Source organism: Monocercomonoides exilis (genome assembly GCF_001643675.1).
Source record: "Monocercomonoides exilis strain PA203 chromosome Unknown scaffold33-1116896, whole genome shotgun sequence".
NCBI classification, from domain to species: Eukaryota; Preaxostyla; order Oxymonadida; family Polymastigidae; genus Monocercomonoides; species Monocercomonoides exilis.
In genome coordinates, this window is record NW_027150578.1 from 528,753 (window position 1) to 545,168 (window position 16,416).

The following is a 16,416-nucleotide window of genomic DNA, read 5'->3' on the forward strand; positions in this document are numbered from 1 at the left end:
ATCAATTTCCCCTTAAGTTCATATCACCTTTCACAAATGTGTATATCCAGTGACTCGCTCACCTCCAGGATTGTACACTTTTGCATTTGCTTAATATTAATAGCATGCGGAAGCGTTCTACTGGGGATGAGCGTTGGATTTGTGGGTGATATGTTTTTCTTTTGGATTTTTGCTTTGGTTTGCTTTTTGTCATCTTTTTTTTTTCATTATTATTATCATATCATATTTTTATAGCTAGGATTATTGCTGCTTCTGACAGCAATGCTTTCTTTCGCAACAGGTTTTATTTTTGTTTTTCAACTATTTTTATATTTTTTGACCTTTGAAAGCATGCTGTTGTGGTGGAAAAAAGCGACACACCGTAATTGCACATTTCTCGCAATTCTTAACTTTATTTTTAACATTTGTGACGCCAATTGTTGCGATTGCATCGTTTTTGTCTCCTGTTATATTCTATCTCGGTTTTCTTTCTTATAAATAATTTAAATTAGAGTTATTTTTCATTTTATATTTTTGAAGTGATTGGAACTGAAGAAGGACTAGAAAGCATTGTAAAATACTCAGATGCAGAGTGTCTGATGATCACAATGGATTGCGCTTCTTATGTTTGATAATTAATAATAAACAATCATTCAATAATTTTTTTTTTTTAATTTGTTATTTTTGCAAACACTAGATTGTTGACCACTTTTACACAAAAATTTTATTTGTCCCACTTACCACTGTAATCTCCTTTTTTCTTCTTATCATATTGTTTTATTCTTCGTGTATGCAATTTGTTTTTTAAAAGTTAAAATTTCCTTTTTGCTTCATTCAAATGTTTTAGCTATCATCTTCAATCGCTTTGACTTCTCCAAATTTTCTCTGCTTTTTACAACTATCGTCATGTTTTGTGTTGGAATGGTCGTTCTGATTTTTGCATCGATTTTGCTTGAGCAGCTTGGAAGACTTCACTTCATGTCAGTATGTTTTGTTTTTGAAATTTATACAGTATTTTTTAATAATTTTTTCAATCCTTAATGATTTGCTTTTACGTAAATTTACGATACTTTAAATAACAATTGTTGCTATTTGTTATTTGTAATTACAGTTTGCATTGGTGGCAATTGTGCTGGGGGGATGCGTTATTCTTTGCTCGATTATTGGAATGGTTGCATCTCTGTTGCAGAAGTGCCAATTTCCCATGCTCACATTCCATGTTATCTTCACTGTCACATCTGCGCTTGGCATATTATCTTTTGTCATTATTTGCTTTGTCACAACTGGAGAGCAAGTGAAAAGCATCGATGGGGATGCTGAGGTATTATATTTTTGAGAACATTTTTAGATGAATTAAAATTACTTTTTTGTAACATCCAATGAATGAAATTCTATCCCAGACATTGAGTATTTTTCTAAACAGGTTCGAGATGATACAGGCTTTTCCTCCAGATGACCAGAACGCTTATATGAAAACTGTCATTTCGCAAATGATGAAGATGGTGAGTGCTGTTGGTTTGCTTCTGCTTTATTTGCTTTTCAAGATATTTCTTCTTCTTCTTCTTCTTCTTATGTAATTTTTTTCTTTCTTTCTTTCTTTTTAACACTATTCACAAAGGCGCAATTGTGTGTTTCTATGAGTTTTTGTCGCTGTTCCCATCTCTCAGTTTGATCTTCAAAAGAGAAGATCGTTTTGTTCACTCGACTGCATCTGAAAGCTCCGTATTCTATTCTGCTTCATCTTCTGCGACTGCATACACTTCAGATACTGACTCTTCCTCTGATTACGGCTCTTCGAACGCACTTGGCAGAAATGTCAGAATGAACGGCAATGCGGCTGTTAGTTCGCCTGCTCATTCATCTGCTGCACACTCGAATCTTCTAAGTGTGATGGAAGAAGCGATTGTGTCAAATGCGTCTGACATGCTATTCTGCTCTGAAGCCTCCCAACAGGATTCAATGAATCGTGCTTTCCTCACGACATCAGAAAGAATAGAAACGTTGGCAAATGCTTATGAATGCGGAACTGCCACTCCAGAAAGTAATCGCATTCAATCTGTTTATTCTCTTTGAATCTTTCAATAACAGGAAATTTTATTCCTTTCAAACTGTCAATTACGATATGTACAGGAAATTTTTGACTTTGACGAATTTTGAGATAAAGTGTGTTTTTGCCACTTGTTTGCTTTCAATGAACAAGTTAGCGCTTAATTAAAGATAATCATTTATTTGTTTGTTTTGTTTGAAGTCTCTTGTGTTATTTTTATTTTTTATTCTTTATTCTTTAAATTTTTTCGGCTTATTATTTAATGATTAGTGTGTTCAAAAATAACTCTTTTTGAAAGTACATTGTGTTATTTTGTTTTTGTTTTTGTTTTTTGTTTTTGTTTTTTGTTTTTTGAAGGTTTTTATTAAAGTTGTTCGAAGTAATTATTTGTTTTATGTAACTGTATGTTTTCATCAATGTATTTTGCATCGCAACAATCATGATATTTAAGTTGTTTTGGAATCTACATCAAATTTTAAGAGTATTTTTTGCTTAAAAAACATTTTGTAATTTGCGAAATTTTCAAAGAATTTTAGTTATTCTTTTTAAAATCAAAATTTTTTAATATATTTCTGCATGAAAATTTCAATCTTCAACAAATCTGATTTAATTTCATATTTATTGATTATTTTTTATTATTATTATTTCATAAAATTGATAAGATAGATGTTTCCTCTGTATTTGTTTTTCCAAAAATTCAAGTTTGTTTCTGTTATCGGCAACTTCAAATTATCATTTTTATTGTTCAAAATACACCAAAAATAATTCTATTTCGAAAAATAATAATTCATTTTCGAAAATTAATAATTCAATTTCGTAATTTATTAATTCGATTTCGAAAAAGAATAATACAATTTCGAAACGTTAAATTTTTTGATTTGGAGTATGAATAACTTGTGTTTGGGGTTTTAATTCTTTTAATTCTTATCTCATCAGCAAATTTTGTTAATCAATATTTGAAAAATGATGCATTTTCATTAAAAAAAGTCTCATTCATTTTTATTGAAATTTATTTATTTTGAAGTTAATTTGAAAATGAAATAAATACTTTTTCGTGTTGAAAACCGATATTATTCAAAATTATACCAAAGAAACAATTACATTATTGTGAAGAAATTATTCAATAAACGTGATTGATTTTTTTCTATTTTAATTTAGTTTTCCAATAAAATGAATTTTTTTATTTCTTTTATTATTTTAGTGATGATTTTCGAAAATGAAAAAAAATTTAAAAATATGATTTATTGATTGTTACAATTAAAAAAAACAGATTTCTTTGAGTTATAATATTTGCTTGATTAAAAAATAACTTCAAAATTTTTGTAATCCATTCTCGAGATTAATTAAAAATTTCAGAAATAAATGAATTTCGAAATTGAATTATAAATTTTCGAATTCGAATCAATAATTTTCGATTTTGAATTATTAATTCCGAATTTGAATCATTTTTGGTGAAAAACTTCAATAAAAAATCTGAATACACCGATATCTCAATAAGAAAACTTGAACTTTTTGATATTTGAAAAATGTTTTAAAAAATGATCACACATGTAGAAAAGAAGTTTGTAGTTATTTGGCCTTGAAAGATAATAAAAACACTAATCTTTATAATCAAAAAATCGAATAAAAGAAGAAACAACAATAATCAGCAACGAGTGGAAAGCACTTTCATGCTTAAAATAAAAGGAATGCAGGAAACGTACTTTGTCAAAAGCTCCTCTAAATTAATCCTGTTATAAAAGTGAATATGAACTCTGTTGAAAGATAATGAGCGCATATAAAGTCTGTCTTTATAATACATGGAGTCAGAAAGCTATTTTTCCGGAAGTTCTTGTTTCATTTGTTGAGAAACGATCAGGTGCTTTCTCGGATGGAAAATTTAATGTCAACATGAAAATATATCAATCATAAGAAGATTTTGAATTGAAATTTGATAACAAAGAAGATGAAAACAAAGAAATTCTTCACGTGTTTGCAATTATTTGACATGCTCATAAAGTATATTTTTCGTCGAAAAATGCGAATTAAGTATTATCATCAAATTTTCATTTTTGCACACAAAAATTTAATGGAAAACAAATAATAACATCACCAAGTTTTTGTTTTTTATTCGTAAATTTTTGTGAATTTTAATGATATTTTGATGATAATATTAAAGTTTTATGTTATCTTACAAAGAAAACATTATGAACTTGGGTGATTATTTATGAAATCATATTATTTTATTCAAATTTTTCTGTTCAAAAATATCCTTTGGATAAAAATAAATGAATACAAAAGAGTGAAAAGGCTCAATAAAGAATTATTTATCTTTTTTTCAGCTGATTCACTTATCCTTAATGCATTTGTGAAAAATAAAGAATTTGAATTCAAAAGCTTTTACCAATAACAAGCAGAATTTGAAAAAACAACACACCGAAAAAAGTTATGATTTCAAAAATAATCACCCACTTTTTGAAAATAATTCGACATGATAAAGATGTTTTTGGTATTCAAGGCGAAGAAGACACAGACGAAGAATTTTTATTTCCTGAATACAAGAGCACAAAACCTTTCGGATATGAAACAGGAGAGGTATTTTAAGAATAAAAACAATTAATGATATTTTCTTAATTATCTTAATTAATAAATCAAAAAAATCCATGTTAACACACTTTTTCACAGATTATTTCACTTTGAATATTAACAAAAACATCAAATGGAACAAACTCATAAATTTGAAAATCATATCAGATTGTTTGTTTTATTTGCATTTATGAAACATTATCTTTTCTTTAATTCAATTGGCTGATTAGATAGATAAAGGAACATAATGAAGATATTTCGAAATCTGAATAAATACGAAACTATTATTATCAGATAAAAAAAATCGAATTGATAAATTCAGGTAAAGAATTGGTTGATTAAATCATTTTAGCGAGTATTTTTTCATTTGAAACTATTATTATTTTTTATGAAAAGTTTGAAGAGGTTTTATTGGTTTTTAAATGAAGATATATATCTTGAGAAGTGGAGTGATTAAACAAAACAAATGTATTTGCGTTTAATATAGGAATTTTCAAAACTTATTTGAACTTATTCATTTGATATTTATATGATTATTAATCATCATTATTCGTGTTTATAATCATCGAAAATTCATAATTGCAATTTTCAAATTTTTGTATGAAAAATGTCAATTTCAAGTTGTTACGGGTTGCGATAAAAATTGATTCATTGAAATGCCAATGCCAGATCTACAGATAATGAAGACTCACCAGTTGGATATTGTTTTCACAGACAAAGACGGAGAGTGGACATGGGTAATTATTAATGAAACCATATTTTCTCTGTCAAAACTTTCGATTCTTAAATTTCACTTGAATAAATATTATTAATCAATGAAAAGTAAATAGTCATATTCAAAACATAATCTTCTTTATTTTTGCTGATTCAATTATTTTTTAACATTTGAAAAGAATAAATCATTTGAATTCACAATCTCATCCCAATGACAAACAACCTTTGAAGAATCAACTCTCCGGAAAAAATTATGATTTCAAAAATAATCACCCACATGGTTTAACGAGAATGTTCTGAAAACCGAAGCGAAAATGTGCGTCCGTAGCAGAAGAAAAATGATTGTTCTTAAAGGCGAAAAGTTTTACAGATATTGGTACTGTTCAAAATGCAATAGAAAGAAATTTGTTTATGATGAAACAGTTTTCTCTGGGAATAAATTAGGATTAGAGAAGGTTTTTAGAATCATTTTGTGGTATTGGGAAGTATCAAATATAAAGTTCATTTCGAAAATGCTGGGAGTGGATAATAAAACTATTGGATTTTTTTGCAGTGTCGTTGGAGTTTCCAGTATGGAAATTTGGAATTTACTTCAAAACCCAATAGGAGGAGAAGGAAAAGTGGTCGAAATTAATGAGGCTGTGCAGAGAATGCGAAAATACAGATGGGGAAGAAGAAAGGAACAAATTTGGATATTTGGTGGAATTGAAAAGTTGAAGAGAAGAGGAGCTGGCACTCGTAAAGTTAAAATTGTTCCTAACAAAAAGATAGAAACCCTTCTTCCCGTTATTTTGGAAACAATTCGAAGCCGTTCACAATTATGAGCGAAGAGTGAAAAGCACACTCTCCTTTGGATTAATGCATTCACACTCATAAAACTGTTTGCCACAATAGAAATTTTGTTGATCCTGTTTTGCGAGCATTCACAAATACGATAGAGGGCTTGTTGTGTGCATTGCGCAAATCATTCCCTCAGTATGGAGTGAGAAAATCATTGATTGCAGTAGACCTCTGTGACATGACAAAAGAAAATTGAAACAATGACAAAATGACAGACATGATTATCTCAATTTGTCATTTTTTTGAATCAGATAAAATTTCCAATTTATGAAGCAGTTTTTGAAATGATAGAAATATTTATAATTTTTTTATTTTAATAATAATATTGTGGTCAATATTTTTGAATAATCGAAAGAAAACTGTGCATTTTTTCATGTTTTTTTTTTTCTTGTGACAAAAAGATCAAAATTAATTATTGTGGTTAGTCATTCGTCTGATCTGTCACTGACAAGTCAATTCAGTCATTTTGTCATTTTGGAAAACTCTCCTTAATTCAAGCTGAAATTGAATAGCTTTTGCATTTTGCATATTTCTGAGAAAAATACTCATTTGTCACAAAATGATCTGAATAGATGAAATGTTTTTTATTTGATTGTTTAATTGGGCTTTTATTGTCTTTGAAGTGTTTTTTGAAAAGCATTCATGTTTTTTCTGTTGAAGCTTCAATTTTTATTTTGCATTTTTTGAAAACAAAGAGGAATTTGCTTTGCTCTTCGGAGCTTTCATCAATCTAATCAAATATTTTGTTTTTTATTGCCTCTGTGGAATAGAACACTGAAATAAATAAGTATTAATACATAAATGCTTTTATTCACATATCAAACGATATTCAACGTTCGTCACTTTCGATACTACACAACTGTGATATTTTTTTCAATTAACAGAAATCTTTGTTTAATAGACAATTTTTTTTCAGTTATCAACGTTAAATGAACAACAAAATTTTTATTAAAAATATATTAAAGAACCTTCCTTTTGGTTGTTCATGCTAAAAAAAAATAAAATAAATTCTTTGGAATGGATGATAAGATTCATTGTTATCATCTCAAATACAAACCATTTCTTGTTCTTTAAAATATTGATAAACATTCAATCTTCCAAATTCCTTATCTTTGCCTCTGTTTTCTCACTTCTATGAAGCAGCATGAATAGCGAATCCCTCAAGTCCACAATCAATTTCTCATGAGGCGATGAGCATGCCATTGCATCCACCAGATTCGACATGGACGAAGTGGTTGGACACAGATCCTCCCCACGAACAAATGTTGAATCTGAATCTGTTGTTGAAGTGGTGGAAGTGGATGAAATGGATGGCGAAGGAGTTCGTTTCCTCGTCTCTTCTTCCTCCTCCTTTTCCAATGCCCAATCAGGGATCTTGTCTGAGTCTTTTCCCAAGATGTATTCTGTTGAGCCACTCTCAGAGAGAAGATGTTCTGATGATTCTGAATGTCCTAAGCTTTTCTCATACACCCTCTTCTTCATCCTCTCTTCATTCTTCTTTTCAGCTTCTCTCTCTGCTCTGCTCCACCTCTCTTCAGGTGACATTTCCATCGTCATCATCTCAATCAGCTTCGGGTCCTTTCTCACCGTATCCTCCACAATTATCTCCAATTCTTCTGTTCTTTTCTTTTGCTTTCTCCATCGAACAATGAATATCACAGAAATTATTAGAACAATCAACAATATCACAACTAATGCCCTTAATGATTTTCCATCATTTCCTCCTTCAGCAATCTTTTCTTATCTTTTTAATTTAGATTCACTCCTGTTCTTTTCAATCAATGATTCTGTTGAAGTTGATAGCTTGGAGTTGTAAAAAAAGCAGATATGCTAACGTCTCAACTTCAGCTGGCGACTCTTGAAGAACGCCTGCATGAAATTTTCCAAAGGCATCCATTTTTTAGGCAAACATTTTCGCATCAAGCTCATGTCCATGCAGCAGGGCCTCAGCTACCGTGGTTGTTTCCAATCAGAATGACAAATGGTGTTGACAAATGAGCTCTCCTTGAAAATCCTTCAGACATTGCTTATATTTTAACTTTTCGTTGCTTCATTTTTTGATTCTTTGGCAGAATGAAAGGCTGTGATGAAGAAGAGTAATTGTCTTTGGCAGGAGATGCTAACAAGTTTGTTTCCGCTGGAAAGCATCCATATGGAGGCGTTGCCCTTCGCACCGAATACTCCTTTCAATAAAGCCAGCTTCAGAGAAGCCACATCAGAGCAGGCAATGTTTTGGCGGGAAGATGGATTGCTGCTATCTGAATGGCTGTAGCTAGCAGAGGGACTGTAATCTTCATGTTTTACATCATCCTTTCTGATTATGCATCCAGAGGAAGACAACTGTTTTCTTGCCTCGCTTGCAGATGCGAAATTGTTGATGGAAGTTGTTATGCTTGTTCATATTTTTCATAACCGAAAAATGGGGCACATTGCAAGCAGGTGCAATTGGATAGGTCCACGTGGGCAGACGTAAAAGACATTGAAAATACTGGTCAATTAAAGAAGGCATAGGTGCTAGCGATTGTGTTTGCGTTGTTGCGGAAAGATGAGCCGGAAAAGGAAATGTCTCATGTGGCAGTGGTAGGGAGACAGAGGATGCTGCCCTGTGAAAACACCAGACGCTCGGCTGCCAATCTGTGTGCCAAGGCGCTCTGGCACTGGTGGAACTTGAAGGCTCCGGCTGACAGCTGGAGGCGCTGAAGGTTTATGTTTGCGAGGGCGATATGGTTGGAAGCGGAGAGGAGGAAAAGCAGAATAGCGAATACGAGTTGTTGGATTGAGCAGTTGTTGACAGTCAATGGCCTCTCTCGATGGCTGGCAGGAAGGAATTGAGGAGTTCTGGATGAGCAGATGGCAAGATAGCTGAAGAAGAAAACTGGTCAAAGGAGAGCGGAAGGCGATAGAAGGCGTTGTGCACAACAGCGCTTCCTGTGTGCAAGAAGGGCAGACTGGAGAGGAAGTCGAATCGTTCTATCCAGGCATTTGCAGAGGTTGAGATGATATCGAGATTGAGCTGGATGGCTGGCTTGAGGTGGACGAGCGCAGAGGATGTGAACTCCATCAAGCGAATTAATATTAACAGTGGTTGTTTTGTACGTAGCGCAAATGGCTTTCTGGAGCTGCACCAACACCTGGGAGTATTGAGACAGAATGATGTATTGCACCCCCTTATTCTGAAACTCACAGAGCTTGCGAACTTTCCACATTACCTGCTATTTGCATGATTGCCTACCATGGAAGACACAAAGATCGTCTCGATCTTGTAATTCATGACTCTTAATAAAAGATCTTCTTTTCACACAAACAAGTCTGACGTGCAGCCACGTAACGCAAGCTCTTTCACAAATAATAATCTGAAATCCAGCAAGAATTGCACTTCAACTATTCGTTCTTCGGTCTTAGGGTACGTTATATACACGTTTCCCACTCTGAATGTAAGTAATCAGTGAATGAGATATTTTATAAAGCAAATGCAACTGGCTCGGTTGTCGCAGATGTGAACTTTACAAACAAGCCGCACCCTTTCTTGAGGATATGCAGAATTACTCCGTTATTGTTGAAAACACATAATCAAAGCACCGTCCTTTCTGAAATTTGAATAAAAAAGTCTTTCTATCTCAACAGATAGATTTTCCACATTTTTGGTTCTTGTTTTGTAGATGACCATTTTTGTTGCGTCAACACATGTTCTTCAGAGCAAGACGATGCTGTTAATTGCCATCTTAGTGACTTTCTCAAATATGATTCATCCAACCATGATATTTCCATCGTCATTATCATTCGCATTCTAATTTTTGGCAAAAGCCTTTGCAACACTTTATCAACTTCCTTTTTCGAGCTTGATGCTTTTCATTGAAATGCTACTAAATGAAAAGGATTACGAAGATGATAATGGCATTATGATACAGAAAAAGGAAAGTATATGCATAGTCACAAACTTATCCAAAACTGCATTAACATCTGCTTTGATAATCATAAAGTTTATAGTTTCTTCTTTTCTTTTTTCTTAAAAAATTTTAAACATTTTTTAACAGTCCTTTCCATGCTTTTAGAAAAATGATTTGAAATATTAATTTTATTTATGGGTCACTCTGATCAAATTGACCGACAAGTAATTTTTCATTTTGTCACGTCACAGAGGTATAGATTGCAGATCATTTAGCTATGTTTCTGGTTAAAACTTCTTTGAAATATAAATTTCAAGATATTTCACCAACTATCGTTAAGCATAAAGCAGTGGAAAAGCCAGTGGAAGGTCTTGCGGAAGAGGAAGCGGAAGATGAAGATTCCGAAAATTTTCTAATTGAAGATATTTCGAGAGAAGAAGAAACTGAAGAAGAATCGTCAGTGCTCGAGACAGAAAAAGAAAAAATTTTTGATTATTAACCATAATTGAGTGTTTTTTTTTTTGTTTTTTTCTCATTTTCAGTTTTTCATTCACACACATTTCCGATAATTATGAACATGAATAATGATGATTAATAATCATATGAATTACAAATGAAAATGTTTAAAGGAGTTTTGAAAACTCTCATATGGTACCCTTATACCAAAATCTTAGCATTTAGCGTTTAAGTTGAAAAAAATGAAATGAATAAAAATTTCAAAGTTCAAAAATTATCAACAAAAGTTGGTCGTTTAAAAATTGCTGAAAAATGATTGATAAAATAAACAAAAATCATTTTATCTTTACATAAAGAAGCAATGGAGCAAAATACAAACAGAGACAAAGAAAGGAATAATAAAGAAGAAGAAGAAGAAGAAGAAAGCTCAATGTTAAAATGGATGTTAAAAAAGCACAAGCTTGCTCAAATTACAAAAGAATAATTTGAATCTTGAATGTTAAAACAAAGACAAGTTCTGTTTAACAATTGACTCCATAAATAATACTCTTTCAATAATTACAGTTAATTTTTCATCAAAATACTAAAACAAAAAAGATATTTCCAGATTACTTACTAAAAAATTTTCGCAAAAACGTAGTAAAAAGTACGTCGTTCATGAAGAAAAATTGATGTTGGATGAGAATCATAAAGATCTTCCAATCCATTCTCCTCCAAAGCATCATATAAAACAATTGAGGATTTGTGCGCTTCTGAATTACCATGCAAAAATTTTTGTTGATTTTCAAACACACAATCACCCAAATGCTTATCAATCAAGCTAATCATTGATCTGAACGCAAATCTCACATTGTTATTGTCTATTGCTTTAAAGACGATGCCACAAAATATATCGCAAAAAAGAGGAAGAACTTCAATTATACTTGGTTCGCTATTTGACACGCTCCAATTACTTACAATAAAAAGAATTTCATTGTCAAGCGATCTGATTTGGATATTTTCGAGAAACCATTTCAGCAATAATGTTACACATTTCACATGAGGAATATCAACTTTAACTTTCAAATCATTAATAACATGTTTAATTGCGAATATCATCCGCTTGAACAAATCAACATGCTCGGAGGTGACTGAACGCCGACTAATTGGCGTAAAGTCATCAAAGATTGACAGCAGTTTTTCGTCCTTTTCCACACACATTTCTTGTTGGCTTTTCTGACCCTTTCGCTCAAAGAAGTCAAATGGCTTTTGCGTAAAACAGCATATTGTCTTCTCCATCAAAATTGTGCAGCATTCTGCAAAAGCACCACTCAGCCGCTCACCCCTGTTCACCCGCGAAACGTACTGATACAACTCGAACATGCATTTACATGAAAAAAAAGGATTCTTATACGCAGCCTTGTTGAGTAAAGATATAAGATCCGAAATAAGTTGAAAATTGCCATCGCGAGGCGGATAAACTTCAAAATTAAAAAAAAAAAAAAAGCAAAGACAAGATTGCAAAAACATTTTTTAAAAAAGAAACTTCATACCACTAAAGCTACGTGTCATTATTGGTAAAATGTGTGTTTCGAAATCTTTTGATTCGATGTTAATTTCATGGCGAAGGAGTGTCATATAGCTATCCCAAATGGATTTATCTTTAATCGCACAATCAAAGTATTGCGGATGTGCAAATAAATAAATCACAATCAACTTGTTTTTGCTTTCGAATTCTTGAGTATTCTCAACCAATGAAACATATGAGTAAGATCGAAATGCATTATGCATTCGTATTTCCAATTCGCTTTTTTCCTCATATTTTGCTTTTATCGCCTTGTTAACTAAAGTGTAAATAATGTCAAGTGCTAGGCGCTCATCTGCACTTCGTAACCCCCCAAACAAGCCAACAAAATTCACAAAAAACGTCTGCGGAAGGTCTCTCACATAATCGCGGCAGTTTCGGCACCGAACATATTTTTCGAAAAACAACAACGTTTGGTGCCGCTCTTCGTTTGAAGAGCCGTGGATGCTGTCAACATAATCTGTTTCAGCAGAAAATCATCATTCCAAAAATATCAAGCAAAACCAAACCGCTTATCTTCATCGGCTTTTCATTTTCAAATCGTTTCTTTTTAAAGGTTTGATGGTGATTTACCGGTCTTTGCCGCTGCATCGCCCTAATCACTTAAAAAACAGTTAAACTTAGAATCTATTAATTAATAATTGGACATTTTGATCTTATTTGAACTTTCGAACTCTATTCTCTGAAGCACTCGTTTGTTGTGTCTTTTATTAGCAAGGTTGATGTTCCAAAGCAAAAACCAGTCTTTAAACAGAAAAATGACAGCTCATCAAAAGAGAGTGATTTTTTTGAGCTGAACATTTCAGCTCATAAATATTTTCATCCTTCTCCAATCTTTCAAAAAACCAGCCGACTTCGCGACGCAATCAATGCTCTGATGCCGGCATCCAAAATGCATTTCTGCCATTCAAAAAATATTCAAATACTCGAAAAACGATAAAACTTTCAAAAACTTTTTTGTGAGATGAACACGAGAAAAATAAAAAAGATAACAAGGAAGTTGAGCCTTCACACGCGAGTCATTCCCTTACGCAAGCTCCTCTTTAGCCTTTTCGTTTTCTTCCACTTTCTGGTCTTCCCTTTTCTCTTCAGAAGCTTTTATTGCTGTGAATCTCGCCCACTTTCCGGCCTCTGTCTCCTCCCACACGCTGTCGCTGTCTGTTCCTGCTGCCACAAGCACCTGCCTTTCACTCTCGCAAAAACGCACTTTGAAGGCTGGCGAACGCGTCGCTATTTCTGCAACATCCCAATCTTTGCACAAATGCTCCTGCGAAAGCGGAGCCGAGTGTGTGTGAATTTTGACTGTGCCGTCCTCAGACGCCGACGCAAAGCGAATTCTTGGAATATTTTTGGTGCATTCAGTAGCATCAGCAGATGAAGAAGAGGATAGTGCTGCAACTGAAACGAAAAGAAGAAACTTGAAAAGGAAAAATTCGAAAAGATGGAAGAAAAAGGATATGAAGATGTTTTCACAAACTTTCATGAAATATTTAATTTTCAATTCGAAGAACATGACAACGGTGCATGTTTTCTCCACACAACATTGCCAGTAGATCGATTCATTTTGTCATTCAATTCAAATTGAAAATATTTACACTAGCGTGGAATTTATTCTTTTTAATTATTGAGTTAAAAAAAAAAAGGCTCTGAAGAAAAAACAGCAGAATTTAAATTACTATCCAAAAAAGGAGGCAAACTTCTCTTCGGATTTGGCGGCATTCCAACAACAAATGATGTGTGGATAATAATTGGTGAAAGTTCTCTTTTTTGAATAGATGCTGAATGAGGCATCGCTGAAGCACTTTGAGAAGAATTGCCATATGTATTGTTTGAAGCACATTTAGCAGAAAGCAGAATGAAAAATTTTCTCATATCATTTGAAATATTCAACTTGAAAAAAAAAATTGGAGAAAAGAAATCGTGAAAGAGTCATAACTTTAAAATTTTTCTTGTGATTAGGTTCCATTTCGAAGTGATGAAAAAAAAAATCTTAAAAATAGCATTCAAATCTGTTTATTTCCCATTTTGTGAATGACGCAAAAAGAAAAATAAAAAATTTGGATATAAAATTCAATGAATTTCCTCAAATAAACACAAAATATTCAGGAATATTCAACGATAGAGCACGATAATATAGTTCGTTAAAAACATGAAATCTTTTATGAAAACTTGTGATGATATCTTCATAACCTTCTTCTTCCATCTTTTTGAATATTTTCCTTTTCAATTCTCTTCTTTTCACTTCAACTGCCTTATTATCAATCTTTCTTTTCAATCTTCTTGAAATCGAATGAAAAAATCTCAAGGTATCACATAAATATATATTATCCACAGTTTGCTGTTGAATCTCTTCCAAAGCAGCATCAACTGCTCCGCCTTTCAAAAAGTCAACAACTTTCATGGCTCTATTATCCACTGCTCCTTGAAACAAACAAATGCATTTCCAGCCAATTGTTCGATAATTTTCCCTTGATGCTCGAAATATCTGAACAACATGGCCAATGAGCTCAGCAAATTCTTCGTTCCACAAATTGATTCCATAGAAGAAAGATATCAGCGTTTTAAGCCATCTAACCAAAATATATTTTTCTTTCGCTTCTTTTCCTTTTTCCTCTTCTTCTTTTTTCTTCCAATCCATGCATTTTATTAGTTCTTCCAGTTCTTTTGTTGCCTCTCTCGAAAAATGTAATTCATTCGTAATCACTTCTTCCAATCTTTTGTCTTCGTAAAATCTATCCATCAAAAACTTCCAAGCAGATTGATACGCAAGTCGAGTCAAGTTGCAATGTTTCTGATGATATACGATAATTTCTTTGATTTCCTTTAAATACAGTTTTTGTTCGATATACTTATCAAAAATGAGTGAAAAAAATCAAAAACTTTAATGAAATAGAATTTCACACATAATCTCGAATGCTGCTCAACGCCAGCAAAGCAATTTCCACTTCTTTCTGTGTCTTCTCGTTTTCCTCTTTGACCGATACAACTTTCAGAAGACAGGGCACACAAATTACCGTCAATTCAAACGAGAGATGGTAACTTAGAGAAACATAGCATTCACAAAGATCAACAAGAAGCATTTCATTTTTTTCCTCTTTCTTCTCCTCTTCTTCAACTTTCAACTTCTCAATCTTTTTCTTCAAGGAAGATTCTTCAAAGCTCCTACTCCACAGGTCCATCAGCACGTTGCAATATCCAATTTGTTTCAACAGCACGAGTGCATTTTCCATCGATATTTTCCTTTCTTCAATCATTTTGGATATTTTGAACAACAGGTCTTTCTTGAAAACAGAATAGTATTCTTCTTTCCCCATATCTTCCATTATTTTATTCATTTCTTCGATTTTCTGTTTCTGCTTCTCCTCATCGCAAGCTTCAAGTTCAGAAAACAATTCTGAAAAAAAATGCAATTAGCAAGAATCAAAATACAACATCAGATGCACACCAAAGTATTTCTCGATGATGCCCTTCGTCTGCTTTTTGAAAATGTAATGGAGTCAGAAAGCAACATCATTTTGATTATCGCATTGAATTCGCATAAGTTTGAACAGGAGAAAATTGATGAAAACAAAAACTCAAAATAGTCGTATAAACATGAGAGTTCACACCGTCATTCTATGTATCAGTATTTTTTGTTGGTTATTAAAAGAATAACAGCTATTTTTTCAATTTGCTTTATTTGTTATGGATTCAACGATCGAACAAAATATTTGAAAAAAAACGTTTTTATTCATCCCCAAATGAGAGATTTGTGAATGAATATTCCCCAATGAATTGGGAATGTCATCTTTTATTGTGACAAGGAGGTTGAACAACATTGCCAACAAAGGAAATGAAAAAGAAAATAGTTGTTATTGGATTGCTGAAGGCAACACAACAATGTTATTTTGGAAAGAAAAACTCCACATATTTGTATTTTTAATTGTTCTTTAAATTACAAAGATATTTTCAACGTAACTTTTCAGACTTTCAGAAAAATAACTGATTGCTTTGATGGAAAAAAATCACTTTTCAGTGTGAAATTAAAAAGCATAGGGATGCATTAATTGAACTTCCAATTACGGATTGCATGATGAAGAAAGTGATTGGAAAATGGATGAAGGATGGATGCGTGGTGGAAGCGCAAGCCTCCTTCTCGGCACTCACTTTTCATTTGTTTTTGTGAATTAAAAAAAATGGAATATTGAGCAAGCATTTCCACGAATACAAATGTTATTTGCCTCCTCAGTGAGCAGTCATTGCAGCACACACATGGGTTCTTCTGAGGCTGGCTGAGGAATGGCGCATTGGCTGCTTCTTCGAAAATCTCGTTTCTGGAACGGATAATCACGGCAGATATGCTTTTTCGGATGATGCAAAAGTTG

At 32.7% G+C, this 16,416-nt stretch overlaps 6 protein-coding genes across 6 annotated transcripts; 1 reads left to right on the forward strand and 5 right to left on the reverse strand.

Annotated features, from left to right (window-relative positions):
- Positions 1-36: 36 nt before the first annotated feature.
- MONOS_306 (uncharacterized protein) lies at positions 37-2,052 on the forward strand (the record flags this gene model as incomplete). Its single annotated transcript, XM_067873031.1, has 10 exons — positions 37-40; positions 104-177; positions 235-280; positions 330-461; positions 520-605; positions 677-767; positions 827-963; positions 1,091-1,300; positions 1,380-1,494; positions 1,598-2,052. 10 exons carry the CDS (start codon positions 37-39, stop codon positions 2,050-2,052), a joined length of 1,350 nt encoding a protein of 449 aa, XP_067724375.1.
- Positions 2,053-7,234: 5,182 nt separating this feature from the next.
- MONOS_305 (uncharacterized protein) lies at positions 7,235-7,705 on the reverse strand (the record flags this gene model as incomplete). The annotated part of the gene is made up of 1 exon (XM_067873021.1): positions 7,235-7,705. The coding sequence occupies one exon, from the start codon at positions 7,703-7,705 to the stop codon at positions 7,235-7,237; it is 471 nt and encodes a 156-aa protein (XP_067724376.1).
- Positions 7,706-8,659: 954 nt separating this feature from the next.
- Positions 8,660-9,416, reverse strand: MONOS_304 (uncharacterized protein; the record flags this gene model as incomplete). The annotated part of the gene is made up of 2 exons (XM_067873010.1): positions 8,660-9,115; positions 9,378-9,416. 2 exons carry the CDS (start codon positions 9,414-9,416, stop codon positions 8,660-8,662), a joined length of 495 nt encoding a protein of 164 aa, XP_067724377.1.
- A 1,268-nt stretch (positions 9,417-10,684) lies between these two features.
- MONOS_303 (uncharacterized protein) lies at positions 10,685-12,680 on the reverse strand. Its single transcript, XM_067872999.1, has 3 exons — positions 12,562-12,680; positions 12,021-12,512; positions 10,685-11,948 (listed from the first exon to the last, which is right to left on the reverse strand). The coding sequence occupies exons 1-3, from the start codon at positions 12,641-12,643 to the stop codon at positions 11,104-11,106; spliced, it is 1,419 nt and encodes a 472-aa protein (XP_067724378.1). The 5' UTR covers positions 12,644-12,680; the 3' UTR covers positions 10,685-11,103.
- A 399-nt stretch (positions 12,681-13,079) lies between these two features.
- On the reverse strand, positions 13,080-13,924 carry MONOS_302 (uncharacterized protein; the record flags this gene model as incomplete). The annotated part of the gene is made up of 2 exons (XM_067872988.1): positions 13,080-13,450; positions 13,750-13,924. 2 exons carry the CDS (start codon positions 13,922-13,924, stop codon positions 13,080-13,082), a joined length of 546 nt encoding a protein of 181 aa, XP_067724379.1.
- Positions 13,925-14,784: 860 nt separating this feature from the next.
- On the reverse strand, positions 14,785-15,306 carry MONOS_301 (uncharacterized protein; the record flags this gene model as incomplete). Its single annotated transcript, XM_067872977.1, has 3 exons — positions 14,785-14,900; positions 14,956-15,038; positions 15,080-15,306. The coding sequence occupies 3 exons, from the start codon at positions 15,304-15,306 to the stop codon at positions 14,785-14,787; spliced, it is 426 nt and encodes a 141-aa protein (XP_067724380.1).
- Between the last annotated feature and the right edge of the window lie 1,110 nt (positions 15,307-16,416).